Source organism: Hemiscyllium ocellatum, chromosome 10, assembly GCF_020745735.1.
Source record: "Hemiscyllium ocellatum isolate sHemOce1 chromosome 10, sHemOce1.pat.X.cur, whole genome shotgun sequence".
NCBI lineage: Eukaryota > Metazoa > Chordata > Chondrichthyes > Orectolobiformes > Hemiscylliidae > Hemiscyllium > Hemiscyllium ocellatum.
The window spans coordinates 98,137,033-98,159,143 of record NC_083410.1 but is presented as its reverse complement, the minus strand read 5'-3'; the positions used below and the strand labels follow the sequence as shown (position 1 = coordinate 98,159,143).

Genomic DNA, 22,111 nt, shown 5'->3' with positions numbered 1-22,111 from the left:
TGGAGGTTGTAGAAAGAAGGTGTTGCGAAAAGCGAATGAATTACCAGGAGGAGATCATTTGGGAGTAAGGAAAACTCAAGCCAAAATACAAAAGCATTTTTATTGGTCTGGACGGCATAAGGATGTGGTTAAATTTTGACGGACATGCCATGTGTGACAGGTAATTGGAAAACCTCAGGCAATAATAAAACTAGCACCCATTCCTGCATTTGAGGAACCTTTTAGAAGGGTCTTCATTGACGGCGCAGAACTCCTACTTAAAACAAAAAGTGGGAATCTGTATTTGTTCACGAGATTTCAAGAGGCTATTCCATTTCGTAATATCACAACTAATAGGATTGTAGAAGAGTTACTCAATATTTTTAATGGATATGGAGTACCCACAGCGATACAATCAGATCAAGGGTCAAATTTTACATCAAAATTATTTAAGATAGTTATGGAAAGCTTAAGGATAAAACAACTCAAATCCACAGCAGAATCACATGGAGCATTAAAACAGTGGCATTTAAAGACCATGTTGAGGGCATATAGTCAAAACTATCCAGAGGTTTGGGATAAAGGAATTTTATTTACCCTATTTGCAATGAGGAATGCAACTAATGAATCTACTAAATTCAGGTCACTTCAATTAGTTTTTGGCATGAGGTAAGAGGACCACTGAAACTAATTAAGGAGAAATTGGTGAGTCAGAGTTTAGAGCCACATATTTGAACAATGTGTCAAATTTTAGGGAAAGATTAAATAGAGCAGGTAAGTTGGCTAGATAGCATTTAAAAGTAGCACAGTATGTGATGAAACAGGAAGTAGACTAGAAATCAAAAATTTGCAATTTTGCTAGTGAGGATAAAGTGTCAGTGTTACTTCCAGTGGTAGATGAACCATTAAAAGTAAGGTTTATTGGGCCTAATCAAATCAAATTTGAGTGAGGTGAATTATTTGATAAAAGTGCCAGATAGAAAGAAATCTCACAGAATGCATCGTGTGGATAAGCTGAAAAGATTTTGATAACGAAGGAAAACTACAGGAGAATATGTTACTGGTTAGAGAGTGAAGAAACAAATTCAGACGACGATTCTGAATTGGACATTCCTCAAATTAAATTGGACAATGAGGAAGTTTTCAAAAATAGGGATAAATTACTGAGTTAGCTTCCAGAGTAAAATTTAAATGACCTGAAAGGTCATTACAATCTCATGGGGAGATATATGGGAATAAGCTAGGAAGTACTAAACTAATCATGCACAGTGTAGATATAGGAAATGCTGTTCCAGTTAAACAACATCCTTATACTCTTAACCCTCTAAAATTGACACAGGTTCAAAAAGAGATTGAACACATGCTCAAAGACAACACAATAGAAGTGCATTGCTGTGACTGGAGCTCACCCATAGTAATAGTGCTAATTCCAGATGGTACCCAACAATTATGTGTGGACTGTTATAAAGTCAATACAGTTACAAAGTCTGATTCATATTCTATTGCATGTTTGGAAGACTGTATTGAGAAAGTAGGACAAGCAACCTGTATTTATAAGTTGGACTTGTTCAGATAATATGGCGGGTACCTTTATCCAAAAGAGCAAAGATAATTTTGGCTTCCTAGACACCGAATGGACTATACCAATTAAAGTCATGCCATTTGGCATGAAAAATGCACCAGACACACTTAGGGCAGCACGGTGGCTCAGTGTTAGCGTTAGGAGGGAAATAGTTCTGAGTGGACTACTCTTCGGAGAATCAGTGTAGATTGGTTGGGCCGAAGGGCCTGTTTCCACACTGTAGGTAATCTAAATCTAAATCATTTCAAAGCCTAACTAATAAAGTCATTTCTGGTTTATCCAATTGTGTGGTACACTTCAACAATGTGGTGATTCTTAGTCACACGTGGAAAGAACATTTGCAGCATCTCTCGGAATTGTTCCATAGACTTTGGGAAGCAGACTTGGTGATCAACCTGGCAAAGAGTGAGTTTGCAAAACCCCAAGTCACATTTCTGGGCCGTTTTACTGGATATTGGCAGATGGCCCCACAGGACGTGAAGACAAATATTACTGGGAAGTTTCCTTAACCATCAATGAAGAGGGTGCTATCTATGATTGACGTTTTTTTATTGGAGGTTAGTACTGAATTTTAGAAGTATGCTCCACTGACTGATTTACTGAAGAAGTGCAGAAAATTTCAGTGGACAGAGAATTATCAGAAGGCATTTGACAGGCTGAATGCTGTGTTAACCACTGTCCTAGTGTTAGTCACACCTAATTATGTAAAGTCATTCAAGATGGATATTCACACATGTGATGTGCGCGTTGGTGCTGTATTCTTGTAAAAAGATGATGAGAAGATAGAAAGGCCTATTGGGTATTTTTCCAGACAACTAAATAATGTAGTGGTTCTGTTCACCGAGCTGGAAGTTTTTGTTGCAAACGCTTCGTCCCCTGGCTAGGAGACATCATCAGTGCTGTGGAGCCTCCTGCGAAGCGCTTCTTTGATGTTTCTTCCGGCATTTATAGTGGTCTGTCCTTGCCGCTTCCGGGTGTCAGTTTCAGCTGTCCGCTGTAGTGATTGGTATATTGGGTCCAGGTCGATGTGTCTGTTGATGGAATTTGTGGATGAATGCCATGCCTCTAGGAATTCCCTGGCTGTTCTCTGTCTGGCTTGCCCTATGATAGTAGTGTTTTCCCAGTCGAATTCATGTTGGTTGTTGTCTGAGTTTGTGACTACTAGGGATAGCTGGTCGTGTCGTTTCGTGGCTAGTTGGTGTTCATGTATGCGGATTGTTAGCTGTCTTCCTGTTTGTCCTATATAGTGTTTTGTGCAGTCCTTGCATGGTATTTTATAAACTACATTAGTTTTGCTCATGTTGGGTATTGGCTCCTTTGTTCTAGTAAGTTGTTGTCTGAGCGTGGCTGTTGGTTTGTGTGCCGTTATGAGTCCTAGGGGTCGCAGTAGTCTGGCTGTCAGTTCTGAAACGCTCCTGATGTATTGTAGTGTGGCTAGTCCTCTTGGTTGTGGCATGTCCTCATTCCGTGGTCTATCTCTTAGGCATCTGTTGATAAAGTTGCGCGGGTATCCGTTTTTGGCGAATACCTTGTATAGGTGTTCCTCTTCCTCTTTTCGCAGTTCTGGTGTACTGCAGTGTGTTGTAGCTCTTTTGAATAGTGTCCTGATGCAGCTTCGTTTGTGTGTGTTCGGGTGGTTACTTTCATAGTTTAGGACTTGGTCTGTGTGTGTTGTTTTCCTGTGTACCCTTGTGGTGAATTCTCTGTTCCGTGTTCTCTGTACTATCACGTCTAGGAATGGGAGTTGGCTATCCTTTTCTACTTCTCTCGTGAATCGGATGCCTGTGAGTGTGGCGTTGATGATCCGGTGTGTTTTTTTTTCTATTTCCGTGTTTTTGATGATTACGAAAGTGTCATCGACATATCTGACCCAGAGTTTGGGTTGAATTTGTGGTAGGGCTGTTTGTTCTAACCTTTGCATAACTGCTTCTGCTATGAGTCCCGAGATTGGTGATCCCATGGGTGTTCCGTTGATTTGTTCGTATATCTGATTGTTGAATGTAAAGTGTGTAGTGAGGCATAAGTCCAGTAGTTTAAGTATGCCGTCTTAGTTGATAGGTTCCGCCTCCTGTTTTCTGTTATGTATGTCCAGTAGGTTGGCTATTGTTTCTCTGGCTAGAGTTTTGTCAATCGAAGTGAACAGTGCCGTCACGTCGAATGAGATCATGGTTTCTTCTTTGTCTATGTGTGTATTCCTGGTGGCGTCCAAGAATTCCTGTGTTGATTATATGGAGTGTTTGGATCCGCTGACCAGGTGTTTCAGTTTCTGTTGTAGTTCTTTGGCCAGTTTGTATGCTGGTGTCCCTAGTAGTGATACTATGGGTCTGAGTGGGATGTCTGGTTTGTGTACTTTGGGTAGTCCATAGAATCTGAGGGTGTTGTTGCTTTCCGGTTTCATTCTTCGTAGGTCCGCTTTGGTTATCTGTCCGTTTTTTTGTAGATTCCTTAGAGTGTTATTTATTCTATTGGTGAGTTGTGGTGTGGGGTCCGAATCCTTCATTTGGTACGTGTTGCTGTCTGCTAGTAGGTGTTGTGCTTTTTTGATGTAGTCTGATTTATCTAGGATGACAGTCATTCTGCCTTTATCTGCTGGTAGTATGATTATGTTCTTATCATTTCTTAGTGCTTCCAGTGCTTCCCTCTCCTTGGTGTTGAGGTTATGTGTTTGTCTTTTTCTTATCATCATAGGTACGACCGTTTGTCTCACTGTTTGTTGTGTCTCTTCAGTCAGTCCATTGTTCCTGAGTGTGCATTCCAGTGCTGCTAGGAAGTCTGCTGTCTTGGCGTCCCTGTGGTTGTAGTTGAGTCCCTTGGTCATTATAGTTCTTTCCGTGTCTGTGAGCTGTCTGTGGGAGTGGTTTTTAACCCTGGTGTGTGTTGTAGTGTCCTCTTTTTTGTGTGTTAGTTTGGCCAGTTTTTCTTTTAGTGCCGTTTTTTTGTGATGTGTTGTCCTGTTCTGTCCTATGGTGACAGCCTGTTCTATGGTCCGGGTCCATTCATGATTAGCGGTCTTTGAAATTAACGACTTTTGGAGCGCAATTTCTTGTTTGTATTTGTGCAGTCGGTTGTGAGCGTCTGTGATCATTACCTGGATCATCCTGAGTCCATTCTGCTTGGCTGTTTCCCTGGCTTGTGGATTATTGACTGGTGGTCTGTACCTGACACATTGTGGAAGGATTTGATTTTTTCGGCATTCGTGTAGAAACCGGAGTTGTTCATATGTTGCGCTTAGGCGGTTAGCGCAGGATTCCCATTTCCTGGCTTGTCTCAGCGTCTCTCACCCGTCAGTGTTCAAAGTTTGTGCGAAGATTTGTAGCTCGGGTGCTTGTTGTAGTGGTTCTGTTCGCCGAGATGGAAGTTTTTGTTGCAAACGTTTCGTCCCCTGGCTAGGAGACAAACCAGACATCCCACTCAGACCCATAGTATCACTACCAGGGACACCAGCATACAAACTGGCCAAAGAACTACAACAGAAACTGAAACACCTGGTCAGCGGATCCAAACACTCCATATAATCAACACAGGAATTCTTGGACGCCATCAAGAGTACACACATAGACAAAGAAGAAACCATGATCTCATTCGACGTGACGGCACTGTTCACTTCGATTGACAAAACCCTAGCCAGAGAAACAATAGCCAACCTACTGGACATACATAACAGAAAACAGGAGGCGGAACCTATCAACAAAGACGGCATACTTAAACTACTGGACTTATGCCTCACTACACACTTTACTTCAACAATCAGATATACGAACAAATCAACGGAACACCCATGGGATCACCAATCTCGGGACTCATAGCAGAGGCAGTTATGCAAAGGTTAGAACAAACAGCCCTACCACAAATTCAACCCAAACTCTGGGTCAGATATGTCGATGACACTTTCGTAATCATCAAAAACACGGAAATAGAAAAAAAAACACACCGGATCATCAACGCCACACTCACAGGCATCCGATTCATGAGAGAAGTAGAAAAGGATAGCCAACTCCCATTCCTAGACGTGATAGTACAGAGAACACGGAACGGAGAATTCACCACAAGGGTACACAGGAAAACAACACACACAGACCAAGTCCTAAACTATGAAAGTAACCACCCGAACACACACAAACGAAGCTGCATCAGGACACTATTCAAAAGAGCTACAACACACTGCAGTACACCAGAACTGCGAAAAGAGGAAGAGGAACACCTATACAAGGTATTCGCCAAAAACGGATACCCGCGCAACTTTATCAACAGATGCCTAAGAGATAGACCACGGAACGAGGACATGCCACAACCAAAAGGACTAGCCACACTACCATACATCAGGAGCGTTTCAGAACTGACAGCCAGACTACTGCGACCCCTAGGACTCATAACGGCACACAAACCAACAGCCACGCTCAGACAACAACTTACTAGAACAAAGGAGCCAATACCCAACATGAGCAAAACTAATGTAGTTTATAAAATACCATGCAAGGACTGCACAAAACACTATATAGGACAAACAGGAAGACAGCTAACAATCCGCATACATGAACACCAACTAGCCACGAAACGACACGACCAGCTATCCCTAGTAGCCACACACTCAGACAACAAGCAACATGAATTCGACTGGGAAAACACTACTATCATAGGGCAAGCCAGACAGAGAACAGCCAGGGAATTCCTAGAGGCATGGCATTCATCCACAAATTCCATCAACAGACACATCGACCTGGACCCAATATACCAATCACTACAGCGGACAGCTGAAACTGACACCCGGAAGCGGCAAGGACAGACCACTATAAATGCCGGAAGAAACATCAAAGAAGCGCTTCGCAGGAGGCTCCACAGCACTGATGATGTCTCCTAGCCTGGGGACGAAACGTTTGCAACAAAAACTTCCAGCTCGGTGAACAGAACCACTACAACAAGCACCCGAGCTACAAATCTTCGCACAAACTTTGAACACTTACAGGCGAGAGACGCTGAGACAAGCCAGGAAATGGGAATCCTGCGCTAACCGCCTAAGCGCAACATATGAACAACTCCGGTTTCTACACGAATGCCGAAAAAATCAAATCCTTCCACAATGTGTCAGGTACAGACCACCAGTCAATAATCCACAAGCCAGGGAAACAGCCAAGCAGAACAGACTCAGGATGATCCAGGTAATGATCACAGACGCTCACAACCGACTGCACAAATACAAACAAGAAATTGCGCGCCAAAAGTCGTTAATTTCAAAGACCGCTAATCATGAATGGACCCGGACCATAGAACAGGCTGCCACTATAGGACAGAACAGGACAACACATCGCAAAAAAACGGCACTAAAAGAAAAACTGGCCAAACTAACACACAAAAAAGAGGACACTACAACACACACCTGGGTTAAAAACCACTCCCACAGACAGCTCACAGACACGGAAAGAACTATAATGACCAAGGGACTCAACTACAACCACAGGGACGCCAAGACAGCAGACTTCCTAGCAGCACTGGAATGCACACTCAGGAACAATGGACTGACTGAAGAGACACAACAAACAGTGAGACAAACGGTCGTACCTATGATGATAAGAAAAAGACAAACACATAACCTCAACACCAAGGAGAGGGAAGCACTAAGAAATGATAAGAACATAATCATACTACCACCAGATAAAGGCAAAATGACTGTCATTCTAGATAAATCAGACTACATCAAAAAAGCACAACACCTACTAGCAGACACCAACATCTACCAAATGAAGGATTCGGACCCCACACCACAACTCACCAATAGAATAAATAACACTCTAAGGAATCTACAAAAAAACGGACAGATAACCAAAGCGGACCTACGAAGAATGAAACCGGAAAGCAACAACACCCCCAGATTCTATGGACTACCCAAAGTACACAAACCAGACATCCCACTCAGACCCATAGTATCACTACCAGGGACACCAGCATACAAACTGGCCAAAGAACTACAACAGAAACTGAAACACCTGGTCAGCGGATCCAAACACTCCATACAATCAACACAGGAATTCTTGGACACCATCAGGAATACACACATAGACAAAGAAGAAACCATGATCTCATTCGACGTGACGGCACTGTTCACTTCGATTGACAAAACCCTAGCCAGAGAAACAATAGCCAACCTACTGGACATACATAACAGAAAACAGGAGGCGGAACCTATCAACAAAGACGGCATACTTAAACTACTGGACTTATGCCTCACTACACACTTTACTTCAACAATCAGATATACGAACAAATCAACGGAACACCCATGGGATCACCAATCTCGGGACTCATAGCAGAGGCAGTTATGCAAAGGTTAGAACAAACAGCCCTACCACAAATTCAACCCAAACTCTGGGTCAGATATGTCGATGACACTTTCGTAATCATCAAAAACACGGAAATAGAAAAAAAAACACACCGGATCATCAACGCCACACTCACAGGCATCCGATTCATGAGAGAAGTAGAAAAGGATAGCCAACTCCCATTCCTAGACGTGATAGTACAGAGAACACGGAACGGAGAATTCACCACAAGGGTACACAGGAAAACAACACACACAGACCAAGTCCTAAACTATGAAAGTAACCACCCGAACACACACAAACGAAGCTGCATCAGGACACTATTCAAAAGAGCTACAACACACTGCAGTACACCAGAACTGCGAAAAGAGGAAGAGGAACACCTATACAAGGTATTCGCCAAAAACGGATACCCGCGCAACTTTATCAACAGATGCCTAAGAGATAGACCACGTAACGAGGACATGCCACAACCAAAAGGACTAGCCACACTACCATACATCAGGAGCGTTTCAGAACTGACAGCCAGACTACTGCGACCCCTAGGACTCATAACGGCACACAAACCAACAGCCACGCTCAGACAACAACTTACTAGAACAAAGGAGCCAATACCCAACATGAGCAAAACTAATGTAGTTTATAAAATACCATGCAAGGACTGCACAAAACACTATATAGGACAAACAGGAAGACAGCTAACAATCCGCATACATGAACACCAACTAGCCACGAAACGACACGACCAGCTATCCCTAGTAGCCACACACTCAGACAACAAGCAACATGAATTCGACTGGGAAAACACTACTATCATAGGGCAAGCCAGACAGAGAACAGCCAGGGAATTCCTAGAGGCATGGCATTCATCCACAAATTCCATCAACAGACACATCGACCTGGACCCAATATACCAATCACTACAGCGGACAGCTGAAACTGACACCCGGAAGCGGCAAGGACAGACCACTATAAATGCCGGAAGAAACATCAAAGAAGCGCTTCGCAGGAGGCTCCACAGCACTGATGATGTCTCCTAGCCTGGGGACGAAACGTTTGCAACAAAAACTTCCAGCTCGGTGAACAGAACCACTACAACAAGCACCCGAGCTACAAATCTTCGCACAAACTTTGAACACTTACAGGCGAGAGACGCTGAGACAAGCCAGGAAATGGGAATCCTGCGCTAACCGCCTAAGCGCAACATATGAACAACTCCGGTTTCTACACGAATGCCGAAAAAATCAAATCCTTCCACAATGTGTCAGGTACAGACCACCAGTCAATAATCCACAAGCCAGGGAAACAGCCAAGCAGAACAGACTCAGGATGATCCAGGTAATGATCACAGACGCTCACAACCGACTGCACAAATACAAACAAGAAATTGCGCTCCAAAAGTCGTTAATTTCAAAGACCGCTAATCATGAATGGACCCGGACCATAGAACAGGCTGCCACTATAGGACAGAACAGGACAACACATCGCAAAAAAACGGCACTAAAAGAAAAACTGGCCAAACTAACACACAAAAAAGAGGACACTACAACACACACCAGGGTTAAAAACCACTCCCACAGACAGCTCACAGACACGGAAAGAACTATAATGACCAAGGGACTCAACTACAACCACAGGGACGCCAAGACAGCAGACTTCCTAGCAGCACTGGAATGCACACTCAGGAACAATGGACTGACTGAAGAGACACAACAAACAGTGAGACAAACGGTCGTACCTATGATGATAAGAAAAAGACAAACACATAACCTCAACACCAAGGAGAGGGAAGCACTAAGAAATGATAAGAACATAATCATACTACCAGCAGATAAAGGCAGAATGACTGTCATCCTAGATAAATCAGACTACATCAAAAAAACACAACACCTACTGGCAGACAGCAACACGTACCAAATGAAGGATTCGGACCCCACACCACAACTCACCAATAGAATAAATAACACTCTAAGGAATCTACAAAAAAACGGACAGATAACCAAAGCGGACCTACGAAGAATGAAACCGGAAAGCAACAACACCCCCAGATTCTATGGACTACCCAAAGTACACAAACCAGACATCCCACTCAGACCCATAATATCACTACCAGGGACACCAGCATACAAACTGGCCAAAGAACTACAACAGAAACTGAAACACCTGGTCAGCGGATCCAAACACTCCATACAATCAACACAGGAATTCTTGGACACCATCAGGAATACACACATAGACAAAGAAGAAACCATGATCTCATTCGACGTGACGGCACTGTTCACTTCGATTGACAAAACTCTAGCCAGAGAAACAATAGCCAACCTACTGGACATACATAACAGAAAACAGGAGGCGGAACCTATCAACAAAGACGGCATACTTAAACTACTGGACTTATGCCTCACTACACACTTTACATTCAACAATCAGATATTCGAACAAATCAACGGAACACCCATGGGATCACCAATCTCGGGACTCATAGCAGAGGCAGTTATGCAAAGGTTAGAACAAACAGCCCTACCACAAATTCAACCCAAACTCTGGGTCAAATATGTCGATGACACTTTCGTAATCATCAAAAACACGGAAATAGAAAAAAAAACACACCGGATCATCAACGCCACACTCACAGGCATCCGATTCACGAGGGAAGTAGAAAAGGATAGCCAACTCCCATTCCTAGACGTGATAGTACAGAGAACACGGAACGGAGAATTCACCACAAGGGTACACAGGAAAACAACACACACAGACCAAGTCCTAAACTATGAAAGTAACCACCCGAACACACACAAACGAAGCTGCATCAGGACACTATTCAAAAGAGCTACAACACACTGCAGTACACCAGAACTGCGAAAAGAGGAAGAGGAACACCTATACAAGGTATTCGCCAAAAACGGATACCCGCGCAACTTTATCAACAGATGCCTAAGAGATAGACCACGGAACGAGGACATGCCACAACCAAAAGGACTAGCCACACTACCATACATCAGGAGCGTTTCAGAACTGACAGCCAGACTACTGCGACCCCTAGGACTCATAACGGCACACAAACCAACAGCCACGCTCAGACAACAACTTACTAGAACAAAGGAGCCAATACCCAACATGAGCAAAACTAATGTAGTTTATAAAATACCATGCAAGGACTGCACAAAACACTATATAGGACAAACAGGAAGACAGCTAACAATCCGCGTACATGAACACCAACTAGCCACGAAACGACACGACCAGCTATCCCTAGTAGCCACACACTCAGACAACAAGCAACATGAATTCGACTGGGAAAACACTACTATCATAGGGCAAGCCAGACAGAGAACAGCCAGGGAATTCCTAGAGGCATGGCATTCATCCACAAATTCCATCAACAGACACATCGACCTGGACCCAATATATCAATCACTACAGCGGACAGCTGAAACTGACACCCGGAAGCGACAAGGACAGACCACTATAAATGCTGGAAGAAACATCAAAGAAGCGCTTCGCAGGAGGCTCCACATCACTGATGATGTCTCCTAGCCAGGGGACGAAACGTTTGCAACAAAAACTTCCAGCTCGGCGAACAGAACCACTACAACAAGCACCCGAGCTACAAATCTTCGCACAAACTTTGAAAACTAAATAATATCAAGGAAAATATTCCATGATTGAGAAGGGGGCCTTCAGCATTACAGCATTTGGTGTTGGCATTACAAGGTTTCAACATTTGTATTACCAGTAACTGTGCCTGAGACAATTGTATATACTGATCATTACACCAGAAAACTCTTGGAGCCGTTTAAAGAAAAAATTCCAGTCTGGTTAAATGGACCTATTCTTGCAGTGGCAGGACACGAGGATAATTACTGATGCGTTGTCACAATTTTGATGGAGGAAGACGGAATCATTCAGTGGCAGGAATAAACAGACTGAAATAGCTTGTAGTAGTGAATATTTGCATGCACAGAGTCAATGTAATGTATATGTATTGTAGTGCACTAATAGCATAAGATTAAGGGTCTTTAAAAATGAAGCCACCTTTGTAGATTGAATGTTCATTTCTTTTAAGGGAATGTAGTGTTACAATGCTGTGGCTTTAAGAGGTGTATCTTGTCCTGGTTTCTTTGAAGAGAGAGATTGAACGAGAGGTGATGAACTGTTTTTGGTAATGTAAGCAGCTTATGAGGCCATAGGGTTTTTTAAAAAGTTCGAACAATAGAAGCAGCTTGGATGGGTTTGGCAGCTCTCACTGACCAGGATTTCTAGGTTTTTTTTAGCTTTTGGGTTCAGTGGAAGCTGCTGGAGTTTTGAGGAAGTAAAAGCTATCTTTTTCCCCTTCTCTTAGTTACAGCTAGAAGTCTGGGTTTCTCTTCCTACTGTAGATGTTGCATATGAAAAAAATCTGATTTCTGGATTTGCCTTTTTGCCCAAAGGATGTGTTTGTGGGATATTACTATATTGCAACAGGTAATTAGTAATACTACTGTATCTATTATTCTGTTAAATTTTCCAATAGCATAACGTTATTCTAAGTTGCTCTTTTTTGTTGCACCTTAACTATAATATTTGAATAAATGGTGTTTTGCTTAACCTCAAGTAGTTTGACCAGTCGCATTGCATCTGGAAAATGGCACCTTACAATCGCCTTTAAAATAGGAAAACGTTTGGGGCTAGGCTACCTCCTTAAAATAGTTTGTGGGTCTGGCCTGTTCAAACACTGTGCAATGTCATTTTATCCTTTCTAAGATATTTAACAGTAAGCAATGATATTTAACAATTCTTAGAAAGGATAAAATGACATTGCACAGATCATTTGTCCACTTGCCCTTTAAGTCTCAAAGTTATTTTTGTAATATTCTCCCTGAGTCCCTAGCATGACAACATGTGTCCGAGGTAGATTTGATCAACACCTTTGCAAGTAACTGATGATTCTACAGCTTTGCAAAGATTTTCTTGCATAGTGCCTGAGTGTATCCATAGTGGAGTGAATAATTTACCCACAGTTAAGAATTATTAACACACAACCTACCTGACAATCTCTCTAGCACAACCACCTGCGACTCTTGATTTTGTTACAAGCAAATGTAAAAAGAGGGTGTTCAAAGGCTGTCAAAATTTTAAAAAATATGCTGTATGTGAACATAACTCACTCAATGAAATATCCATAAAACAATTAAAGAAAGTCAGTGATATTTTATCACATTTATCCACAGTCTATAGATGTAATACTTAGAGATGCCAGAAACCAGAGAACGCACACTCTTGACACAATAAGGGTTTGCCAATCTACAAAAAGCATATTGCAGGTAACATTCGTATCATTGTAACTCACAATTCACAATGTCTAGTCACACATTAAAATGAAATTTACAGATTTCCCAATAAATGGTAATTGCTATATCATTGCAAAGTAGAAGGCATTGGACAAGGAAATGGGGAAATAGATTGAGAAGATGAAAGAGAGTAAAGATGAACAGAAAGGAGTGGCAAGATAAATAAAGGTGAAGGGAAAGCAGAAGAGAGTTATGCAGGGTATTTAATTTGAAAGAAAAGAAATGAGGGGCAGAGGTAGAATGGGAGAGAAAGCAGAAAGAAAGTGATGTTGGGGAAACTGCATTTTGGAGAAATAGGAGGAAGGCAGAAAGAAAGCAGAGGCAGGAAATATGGCAGGATGGGGTTGAGAGAGAAGGAAAAGAAGGAAGGATAAAGCAGGAGTAAGTAAGTCAAAAGCAAATCCAAGATAAAAAGGAAGGAATGGAGAAAGCATGTGAATTCAAGAATAGGGACAGAGAGACAAAAGAGGATTAGAAATTTCAGGAAATTAAAAAGGTTTTGAACTGTGCATAGATTTTCTTCTTAACAGATATCTTTAGATTTAAAATACTCTGCATTTTTATTATATTATAAAAAGACTAATCTTGGAAATGCTTGATGCAGGGCTGGGCAGTGTACAGAGGGGAGTAGATAAGGCTGATAAGGATAATATATGTAAAATGCAAACATAACTCAGCTGTAGAAAGAATGAAAATACTTAGGGAAAGAAGTAGTAGAGGAAAATAATTCAGTTGGGGCTTGGCTGAGAATTGTTTGGAGGAGATAGCCAGAGGTAAAAGTTTGGGAAACAGGTAAAAGAGTGGGGTTCCAAATTAAGTGAAATAACATTTAATTTTTATCAACAACTCTTAAATTCTTGGGACAACACTGTTGCTGCCACCAAATGTATTGGTACCAAATTTACTATTAGGAGAGTAGAAAATCACACTGCAGTAATGGCTAGATCTTTGTGAGCTAAATGTTTAATGTGAGCAATTTCCTTAACTGCTTGCTGCAAAGTCCACAACAGTGAATTCATCAACACAAAACATATTTACTGTGGTTGTGAAAATATTTTGTCATTGCAGTACATATTGTATCCCACGTTCAGAATTATTATTTTTGGATTTCAACTCACTGTACATTTTGAACTAGGACCATATGTATGTAGCCATGGTTCCCAGTTGTCTTTTTCAACAGCCTCAATATTTGGATAATCCAAGAAAGCAGCATGAGCTAAGACGTCTTTCTTCTCATTTTCCACTGTCAAAGCAAGATTTGCTTTTTCGCTGGAGGTTCAAGGAAATAAAATAGAACTCTTAAAGAAATTCTGATCTTGCATTCATTCAGTAACTAAAACACTTTAATGACCTCAGGTCATCTCAAAGCACTTTATAGCATATAAGCCACTTCTGAAGTGTAACCACTGCTTAATATATGAAAACCAGTTTGCACAAAACAAGGTCCCACACACAGCAATGATATGATGTCCAGGTAATTTATTTTGTTGGATCTTGTTTTGTACAAACGGGTGGTGACACCATCAAACACATTCCTTTCCCCTCTGCTGGAATGTATAAAGTAAAATCTTAAGAATCTTTAGCTAAATGCAGGCAACATTAATAACAAAACAGATAAGTTGATGGCACTTCAATTGTCAAGGGTGATTTTAATCTGTGTTGACTGGACAAATCAGATTGGCAAAAGTAACATGGAAGACAAATTTGTAGACTGCGTCAGGAATTGTTTCTTTGAGCAATATGTTGGAGGACCTATTTGAGAACAGGTTGTTTTACACCTATAGTGTATGATGAAATTAGATGAATGAGATCTTAGAGTTCTGGAGTCTCGGAAGTGGTGGTGGCAGTCACAATATGCTAGAATTTCAAATTCAGTGTGCAGATAAGCAACTCAGGTGTCCAACCAGTATCATCAACTTGAAAAAAAAATTATGGTGGTGTGAAAAAAAGAGTTGCTAAAGCAACTGGTAAATAGGCGTAAGGGAAGGTCAGTGGATGAGCAGTGGCAGACGTTTAAGCAGATATTTCACAATGCTGAACAAAACTTTATTCCAGTCAAAAAGAAGGACTTGAGAACCATGAACCAACAATGGTTAACAACAATAGTCAAGGAGAATATCCAATCATAAACTAATGTATACAAAACAACAAAGACTAATTATAGGCCAGAAGATTAGGAAGTTTTAGTAACCAACAGCATATGACTAAAAAGCTATTAAAAGAGGATGAAATTGATGATGGCAGTAAACTGACAAGAAAATGAATGGCTAGAGCTTTTTCTACAAAAAGAAAAAAGTAGCTAAAGGAGTTTGGGACCCCAGAGGGTGCAACTGGGGAATTAATAACAGGGAATAGGGTTTCAGCACTTAAAAGCAATAACAATTTGCGTCAGTCTTCATAAACACCCCCAAAATATAATAGATAACCAAAGTGCTAATGGGATAAAAAAATCTTGTCACAATCTCTATCATAAGTGAAAATGTTATTGACAAACTAATGAAACCAAAGGCAGACAAATCACCAAGACCTGATTCAAGGTTTTAAAATAAATGATTACAGAGATAATGGAGGCATTGGCCAAAATATTCTAAAACACACCTTGAGAGATGGGAACCATGAATATTATGTTCCTGTTCAAGGAGGAAGGGAGATAGAAAGGAGGAAAGTGCATGCTAGTTAGCCTAACATCTGTCATTGGGAAAGTGTCAGAGTCCATTATTAAGAGAAATGCTGGAGTCCATTATTAGCAGGACATTTAGAAAAGCTTAATGCAATCAAGCAAATTCAACATGGTTTTGTGAAAGGGAAATCATGCTTGGCAAAATTGCTAGAGTTCATTGAGAGCAAGCAAAGTTGATAAAAATGAACTGGTAGATGTAGTGTATTTAGATTTCCACAGAAGTGCCCTAGAAAATGTTGTTGCACAAGATAGGAGTTCACTGTACTGTGAGTAAATCATTAGTATGGATTGAGGATCGGTTTACACATAGAAGACAGGCATTTGGAATTAACAGGACATTTTCAGGTTGGAAGTATGTAACTATTGGAGTGCTATGTGGATAGGTCCTAGGGCTTCAATTCTTAACTATCTGTATTAATAACTTTTGGTGGGGGGGCTAATGTTGAATATATCCAGACTTACTAATGATACAGAAGTAGTTGGGAGGTCATGCTGTGATGAGGACATAAATATTTGCAAGGGGATAGCAATAAGTTGACTGAGTGGGCAAAACACTTGGCAGATTGAGTTTAATATAGGAATATAGATCATACACTTTGCCAGGAAGAACCAAAAGGTAGACTATTATTTAAATGGAGAAAAACTTCAAAAAAATTGCAGCAAAAAGTGATCTTGTAAACAAAATATAAAAAGTAAGCTCGCAGCAAGTAATTAAGAAGGCAAAGGGATTTTTGGCTTTCATTGCCAGGGAGTTGGAGCTTAAAAATAGGGAAGTCTTATTACAACTGTAGACGGTGTTGGTGAGGCCATACCCTGGAGTTCTGTCTTGGTCCTTATATTTCAGAAAGGATATACTAGTACTGGAGGCAGCTCAAAAAAGATTCATTGGCTGATTCCTGGGATGAAAGGATTGACTTAATAGAGATGGCTGAACAGGTCAGGGTTTACAAGCAGAAGGGATAATTTTATTGAAGTGCTCAAAATTCCGAGGATCTTGACAGGGTAGATATCGAAAAGATGCTTCCACTAATGGGAGAATCTCAAACTTGGGAACATTGTTCCATGGAAAGAGAATATTCATTTAAAACTGTGATGTGAAGGGATTTATTTTCTCAGAAGATAATGAATGGCTGGAATTCTCTACCAGAGAGTTGTAGAGGTTTGATCATTGAAATGTTGAAAGAGAGGATAGATAGATTTTAGAACTATTGGGAATTGGGAACTACAAGGAGACGATATGAAACAGAAGTTGAGGCCTGCACAGATTAGCCATAATCTACTGAATGGCAGGGCGAACGTGAGGAGCCAAATGTCTACTCCTACGTTTATTTCTTTTGTCCTTATATTTTCCTTGCAGATGCCCCCACTTGCTCCACTTCTTCCCTGGCTTTGCACTTGCTTATATATTATTAAATCTCTAGCTTCTTCCAGATCTGATGCTAGGTGATCAACAGTTTATAACCCTGCAAAATATTCTTGACTTGTTGGGTTTTCCCCCTAACAAGTTCTACTTATATTTTGTAACAGATTGCCTTTAAGTTGTAAAATGGCACAGAAAATGACAATATGATAAGACAAAGTAAACTCTGAAATGGATGCTTGCCGTTAATCTCATTGATTTAGTTTGTAATAATTCATGAATCGCCTTGGTACATTATGATAAAGATTAAAGGAAATTCAGATGCAATTTGAGCTGTAATTATTTCCACCATAGCATTTTATCCTTAGTTGTGCTATTGCACCTAATCATTATAAAACACATACTAGGTCTGTACACTTCAATAAAAACAGCTTTTCTAAGGTCTTATTAAAGGACATTCTTTACATATACATACAGTAGGTAGAAGATATTAATTCTTCCAAACATGGCTGTCGTACTAGGGGTGAACAGTTTCATAATCTGATGTGCATCTTGAGATTCTGATCGTCTGACATTTATTACTAGACTTCCTCCACCTGAAGCATATATTGTTGTCATTGTTGCTCTGGAAAAGAGTGTACAGATAAGGAACGGAAATTATAGCATGTCATGAGGTAATGAAGATATTTACTCAGGGTCATAACGGCTGCAATTAGACAGAACAATATTTTCAGTCACAGGTATCAATGGCAAAAATTGAAAGGATATGATAATCTTGTGCAAAAATTGTCAAACAAAATTTTAAGCTACAATAACCACTACAGATCTAAGGAGCTAAATAAATGACTAGGCATTACAATTTAAAATTAAAATGATATTACTATTTCATTAGAGGCGGAGATAACAGATAAGGTTATCAAAAACATCTTGCTAATTATCTCTCCTATCCTGTTTGATGTCCTGTGAATTATGTACTGACACTTCAAAATAGTCACAGAAATGAAGTTTAAAAGATATAAATATAAATTGTCAATGTTACTTAGATCATTTTTATTTATTCTCAAAATGTGGTTGACACCAACAACTTTTGTGAATTCTTCGTTATCTTGTGATCACTGAGGGCCTTCTCTTTGAGACATTTCGGCCCTTGAGATGCTGGTGATCCATAATGGTTTTAGGTATTTTCTAGAAGGCTGCTCTATGAATGAGGAAAAACAATGATAACATGGGTCTTCTTCACAACATAACTTCTTCTGAATTATGAGGAATCATATGTGACTTGTGAATCAACTCTGATGTTATGCCTTCTGCTAATTCCAAAACTTTATAGCCAGTCACACCACCACATCTCACAGATTTTGCCTCAAAGCTGAATTGTATCTAACCACAATTAGGAAAAAGGATTGGAGAAATAGAGCTAACGCATGGAGTAAATTACATATTGCATATAATAATTCTATAGGCTATAAATAATACATTTCTTCAAGTTTGTTGGTATACACCCTTAAAACATACTGAATAAAACTGAAGCAGCCTGCAGGTCAGGCACATCTGTAGAGAAAGAAGGACAATTATTAATTCCCAGAAAGAATAAACAGTAAAAGCTGCAAATAACACATAATGGTCAGATTTGTCTTGAGTATTTCACAATAATGTGGAGCTGCCAGTGTTGCACTGGGGTGGACAAAGTCAGAAATCACATGACACCAAGTTATAGTTCAACAGGTTTATTTGAAATCACAAGCTTTCAGAGTGTTGCTCCTTTGTCAAATGAAGTGTATTGTTAGGTGAAGTGGAAGGAAGTACACAGGCATAGAATTTATAGGTCGAGAGATACTGGCAAGATAGTTCCAGGCAATTAAGAGTGTCAAAAATACAAATAATATGAGTTGAATGTCGACAGGCCAAATAAAGTTTTTGCAATTGATCAAAAGTTTCAAACGGTGTGAATAAAGTGTCAACAGCTGAATAATAAGTGAAGGGATGACCTATGATCTGATTAGTTCATCTGACAAAGGAGCAGCACCCCAAAAGCTGGTGGTTTTGAATAAACCTGGTACTGTGTAAACTTTGGCTATTTCAAAATGAACACTCAATAAGAGTGGTACTCTCATTTCTAAGTATTACTGCTTTCTGTCAAAATAAAAACTGAAAGAACTGCGAATGCTCTAAATCCGAAACAAAAACAGATGTTGCTGGAAAGGTTCAGCTGGCAGCATCGGTGGAGAAAAATCAGAGTTAACTTCGGGTCCAGCGACCCTTCGTTCGGACTCTGAAGAAGGGTCACTGGTGTCGAAGCATTGCTTTCTCTTTACAGAGATGCTAACAGTCCAGCAATTTCTGTTTTTGTTCAGATCTCCAGCCTCCGCAATTCTTTGTTTTATTGTTGAATTTAGCCAAGTCTGAGCTCACCTTTATAAGCCTCTGCCCACGCAGGATAATAAAATTTTCCCCTCTCCCAGACAGAAAAATAAGTCGCCCAACTTCTTTCTGAAAAGTAAAGCAAACCTGCGCCACTGCCTCAGCCTTCGCGACCGAGAAGCCACAAGATGCCTTAGCAACGCGGCGCTCCGGTACCATGGCAACTGCCGTCGGTAGCACGTGGTGTGCTGTCGGGTCGGAGGTCACGGCGCGGGAGGGCCCGGATGTTCGCTGTCCGAGTGACAGCGAAGGCGACGGCGTTTGGTTTTATATTAGTGTTTGCGTTTTACTTTGAATTGGGGCAAAAGAACAATTGAAGAGCGTGGGGGAAGGAAAAAGCAACGGCCGGAAAATGGCTTCGACCGCGGCTGGAAAACAACGAATTCCTAAAGTGGCGAAGGTAAGCAGCGCCTTGCTAGATCTGTGTTGGGCCCAGTCAGGCTTTGTAGGAATTGGCAAACACTGACATTTATTCTTCACCGACATCAGCAACCTGATGGCCTTGCGGTTTAAGATCAGGGTGTTTCAAGGTTGGCACAGGGACTGTGCTGTTCCTTCCCTACTCCCAACACATTTGCTTGCTGTGAGTTGAAAACTGCTCCCCACTCCTCCCTGTTTCCTTCAGAGGAAGGATTTGCATTTTTATATCACCTTTCTTGGACATCATCAAGATAATTTTAAAGTATGTTAGCTGAAATTACTCTGAGTAAAACCTTGTTACCATTGGAACCCAAGCTGGACAACATGTGCAAGTTTAAATTGGTCAACTAACTTCGTACGTTTTGCAGAATGCCCCTACTGGCCCAGAAAAGTTCAGTGGCAAGCAGTTACTTCATCAATGGTCATAAAATCTGGGCCAAAGTTTTGAATTAAAATCCTTCACCCCATTTGAACTTTTGTTTTCCAGTCTTGTTGTTACTGCATGCGCTTGGTTTTGTTTTTTTTAAAAGATATTTTTATTAGAAATTTAATATTTTGGCAGATTTACAAAAATAAACAACTTTCAAGCACAAACATTAATATAAAAATAGATCTTAAATATATAATCATCAAAATTCAAAGGAATGATACTAAAGAAGAAAGAAAAGCAATGAAACTCAGTTAACTACTAATCTAATCCACAATTATCCAGAGTGTATAGTTGAGTCACTTACATCCTTCAAACAAGAGAAAATGTTCTCTAATACACTCATAACAGTATAATAAAAAGGAAACTATTTCCAAACAATAAGAACAAAAAAAAACATGTTTGAATGGAGATGGTTTTGTTTTTAAATGATTTCCATACCCTGATCTTGAAATAAATGTAGAAACCAATTCCCACTCGTAATGCTAGTGTCATATTTGATCCCAAATAGTTCCTCCAACTATACATCTGCACTAATGCAACCCATTTCCAACCCCATAATATGGCTCAATTCTGTTCTGTCAAGGTCTGGCTATTGCTGATTCCCTCAGCCATGCCTTTACCACTTCTAGGCTGTTCCAACACACTCCTGGTGGCTTCCTTATATTCTATCCTCCATGAACTTGAGGCCATTCAAGATTCTGCTGCCCATGTCCTTGCTCACACCCTGTTGCTCATTGATTTGCACTGATTTCTGGTTAAGCATAATTCTATTTTTAAAGTTTTCAATTTGTTTTCAAATCCTAAGCCTCACTCCTGAATGGCATAGTCTCTTCCTACCTCTTCTAAGATAAAGAAAGGTTGGATAAGCTAGGGTTGTTTTCTTTGGAGCAGAGAATGTTGAGGGCCTTTTAGAAGTGTAAAAATTATGAGAAGTATGGATAGAGTTCGTAGAAAGTAGCTGTTTCCTTAGTTGAAGGGTCACAGCAAGGGGGCATAATTTTAAAATGAAAGACAGGTGGTTTAGAGGGGATCTGAGAAAAAGCATTTTCACCTAGAGGGTCTTGGGTATCTGGAATGCACTGTCTGAGAGGATAGTTGAGGTGGGAAACCTCAGTGTTAATCAAGTACTTTTTAAAGACTTTGTGTCATAATATTCAAGGTTATGGGCTTAGTGTGGTAAAGTTGGATTAGTGTTGGTGGTGGTGTAATTTTGGCAGTACAGACTTGATGGGCTGAAGGCTCTCTATTGTATGATTCTCTGCCCCAGAATCCTCCTCTCATTTTCACCTGTTCAGAATCAGTGTTGCACGACTGGTGGGCCTGCCTTCAGTTTCCAAAGCCATAAGCTCTCACTAAACCTCGTCACCCCTCATTCTTCCTTTATGATGCTGCTTGACCAAATTTCTGGTCATCTGTTCTAACCTTAGTTGACTTGATGTCATAGTCTGCTTTAATCTGCTGTGAAATGCCTTGTGAGATTTTATTACATAAAGGTACGATAGAAATACAAATCATTTACCATTTGATGAAGGATTTTTCTGACATCTAAACTTTTGACTTCCAACAATCAACTTAGTGCCCAAAAGCATTGATTG

The 22,111-nt window shown here is 40.5% G+C and overlaps 2 protein-coding genes across 2 annotated transcripts in view; one reads left to right on the top strand and one right to left on the bottom strand.

Annotated features, from left to right (window-relative positions):
- The window catches only part of cfap61 (cilia and flagella associated protein 61), a 236,030-nt gene extending 218,167 nt beyond the window's left edge, over nt 1-17,863 (bottom strand). Inside the window, exons 1-3 of the mRNA XM_060831159.1 lie at nt 17,721-17,863; nt 14,324-14,474; nt 12,902-12,978 (exon numbers count right to left, since the gene is read on the bottom strand). Of these exons, the coding sequence (XP_060687142.1) occupies nt 12,902-12,978; nt 14,324-14,474; nt 17,721-17,863 (371 nt within the window). The remainder of the gene's footprint in view (nt 1-12,901; nt 12,979-14,323; nt 14,475-17,720) is intronic.
- Nucleotides 17,864-19,874: 2,011 nt separating this feature from the next.
- Nucleotides 19,875-22,111, top strand: part of crnkl1 (crooked neck pre-mRNA splicing factor 1) — a 36,068-nt gene continuing 33,831 nt past the window's right edge. Inside the window, exon 1 of the mRNA XM_060831065.1 lies at nt 19,875-20,066. Within this exon, the coding sequence (XP_060687048.1) occupies nt 20,019-20,066 (48 nt within the window). The 5' untranslated portion in view covers nt 19,875-20,018. The remainder of the gene's footprint in view (nt 20,067-22,111) is intronic.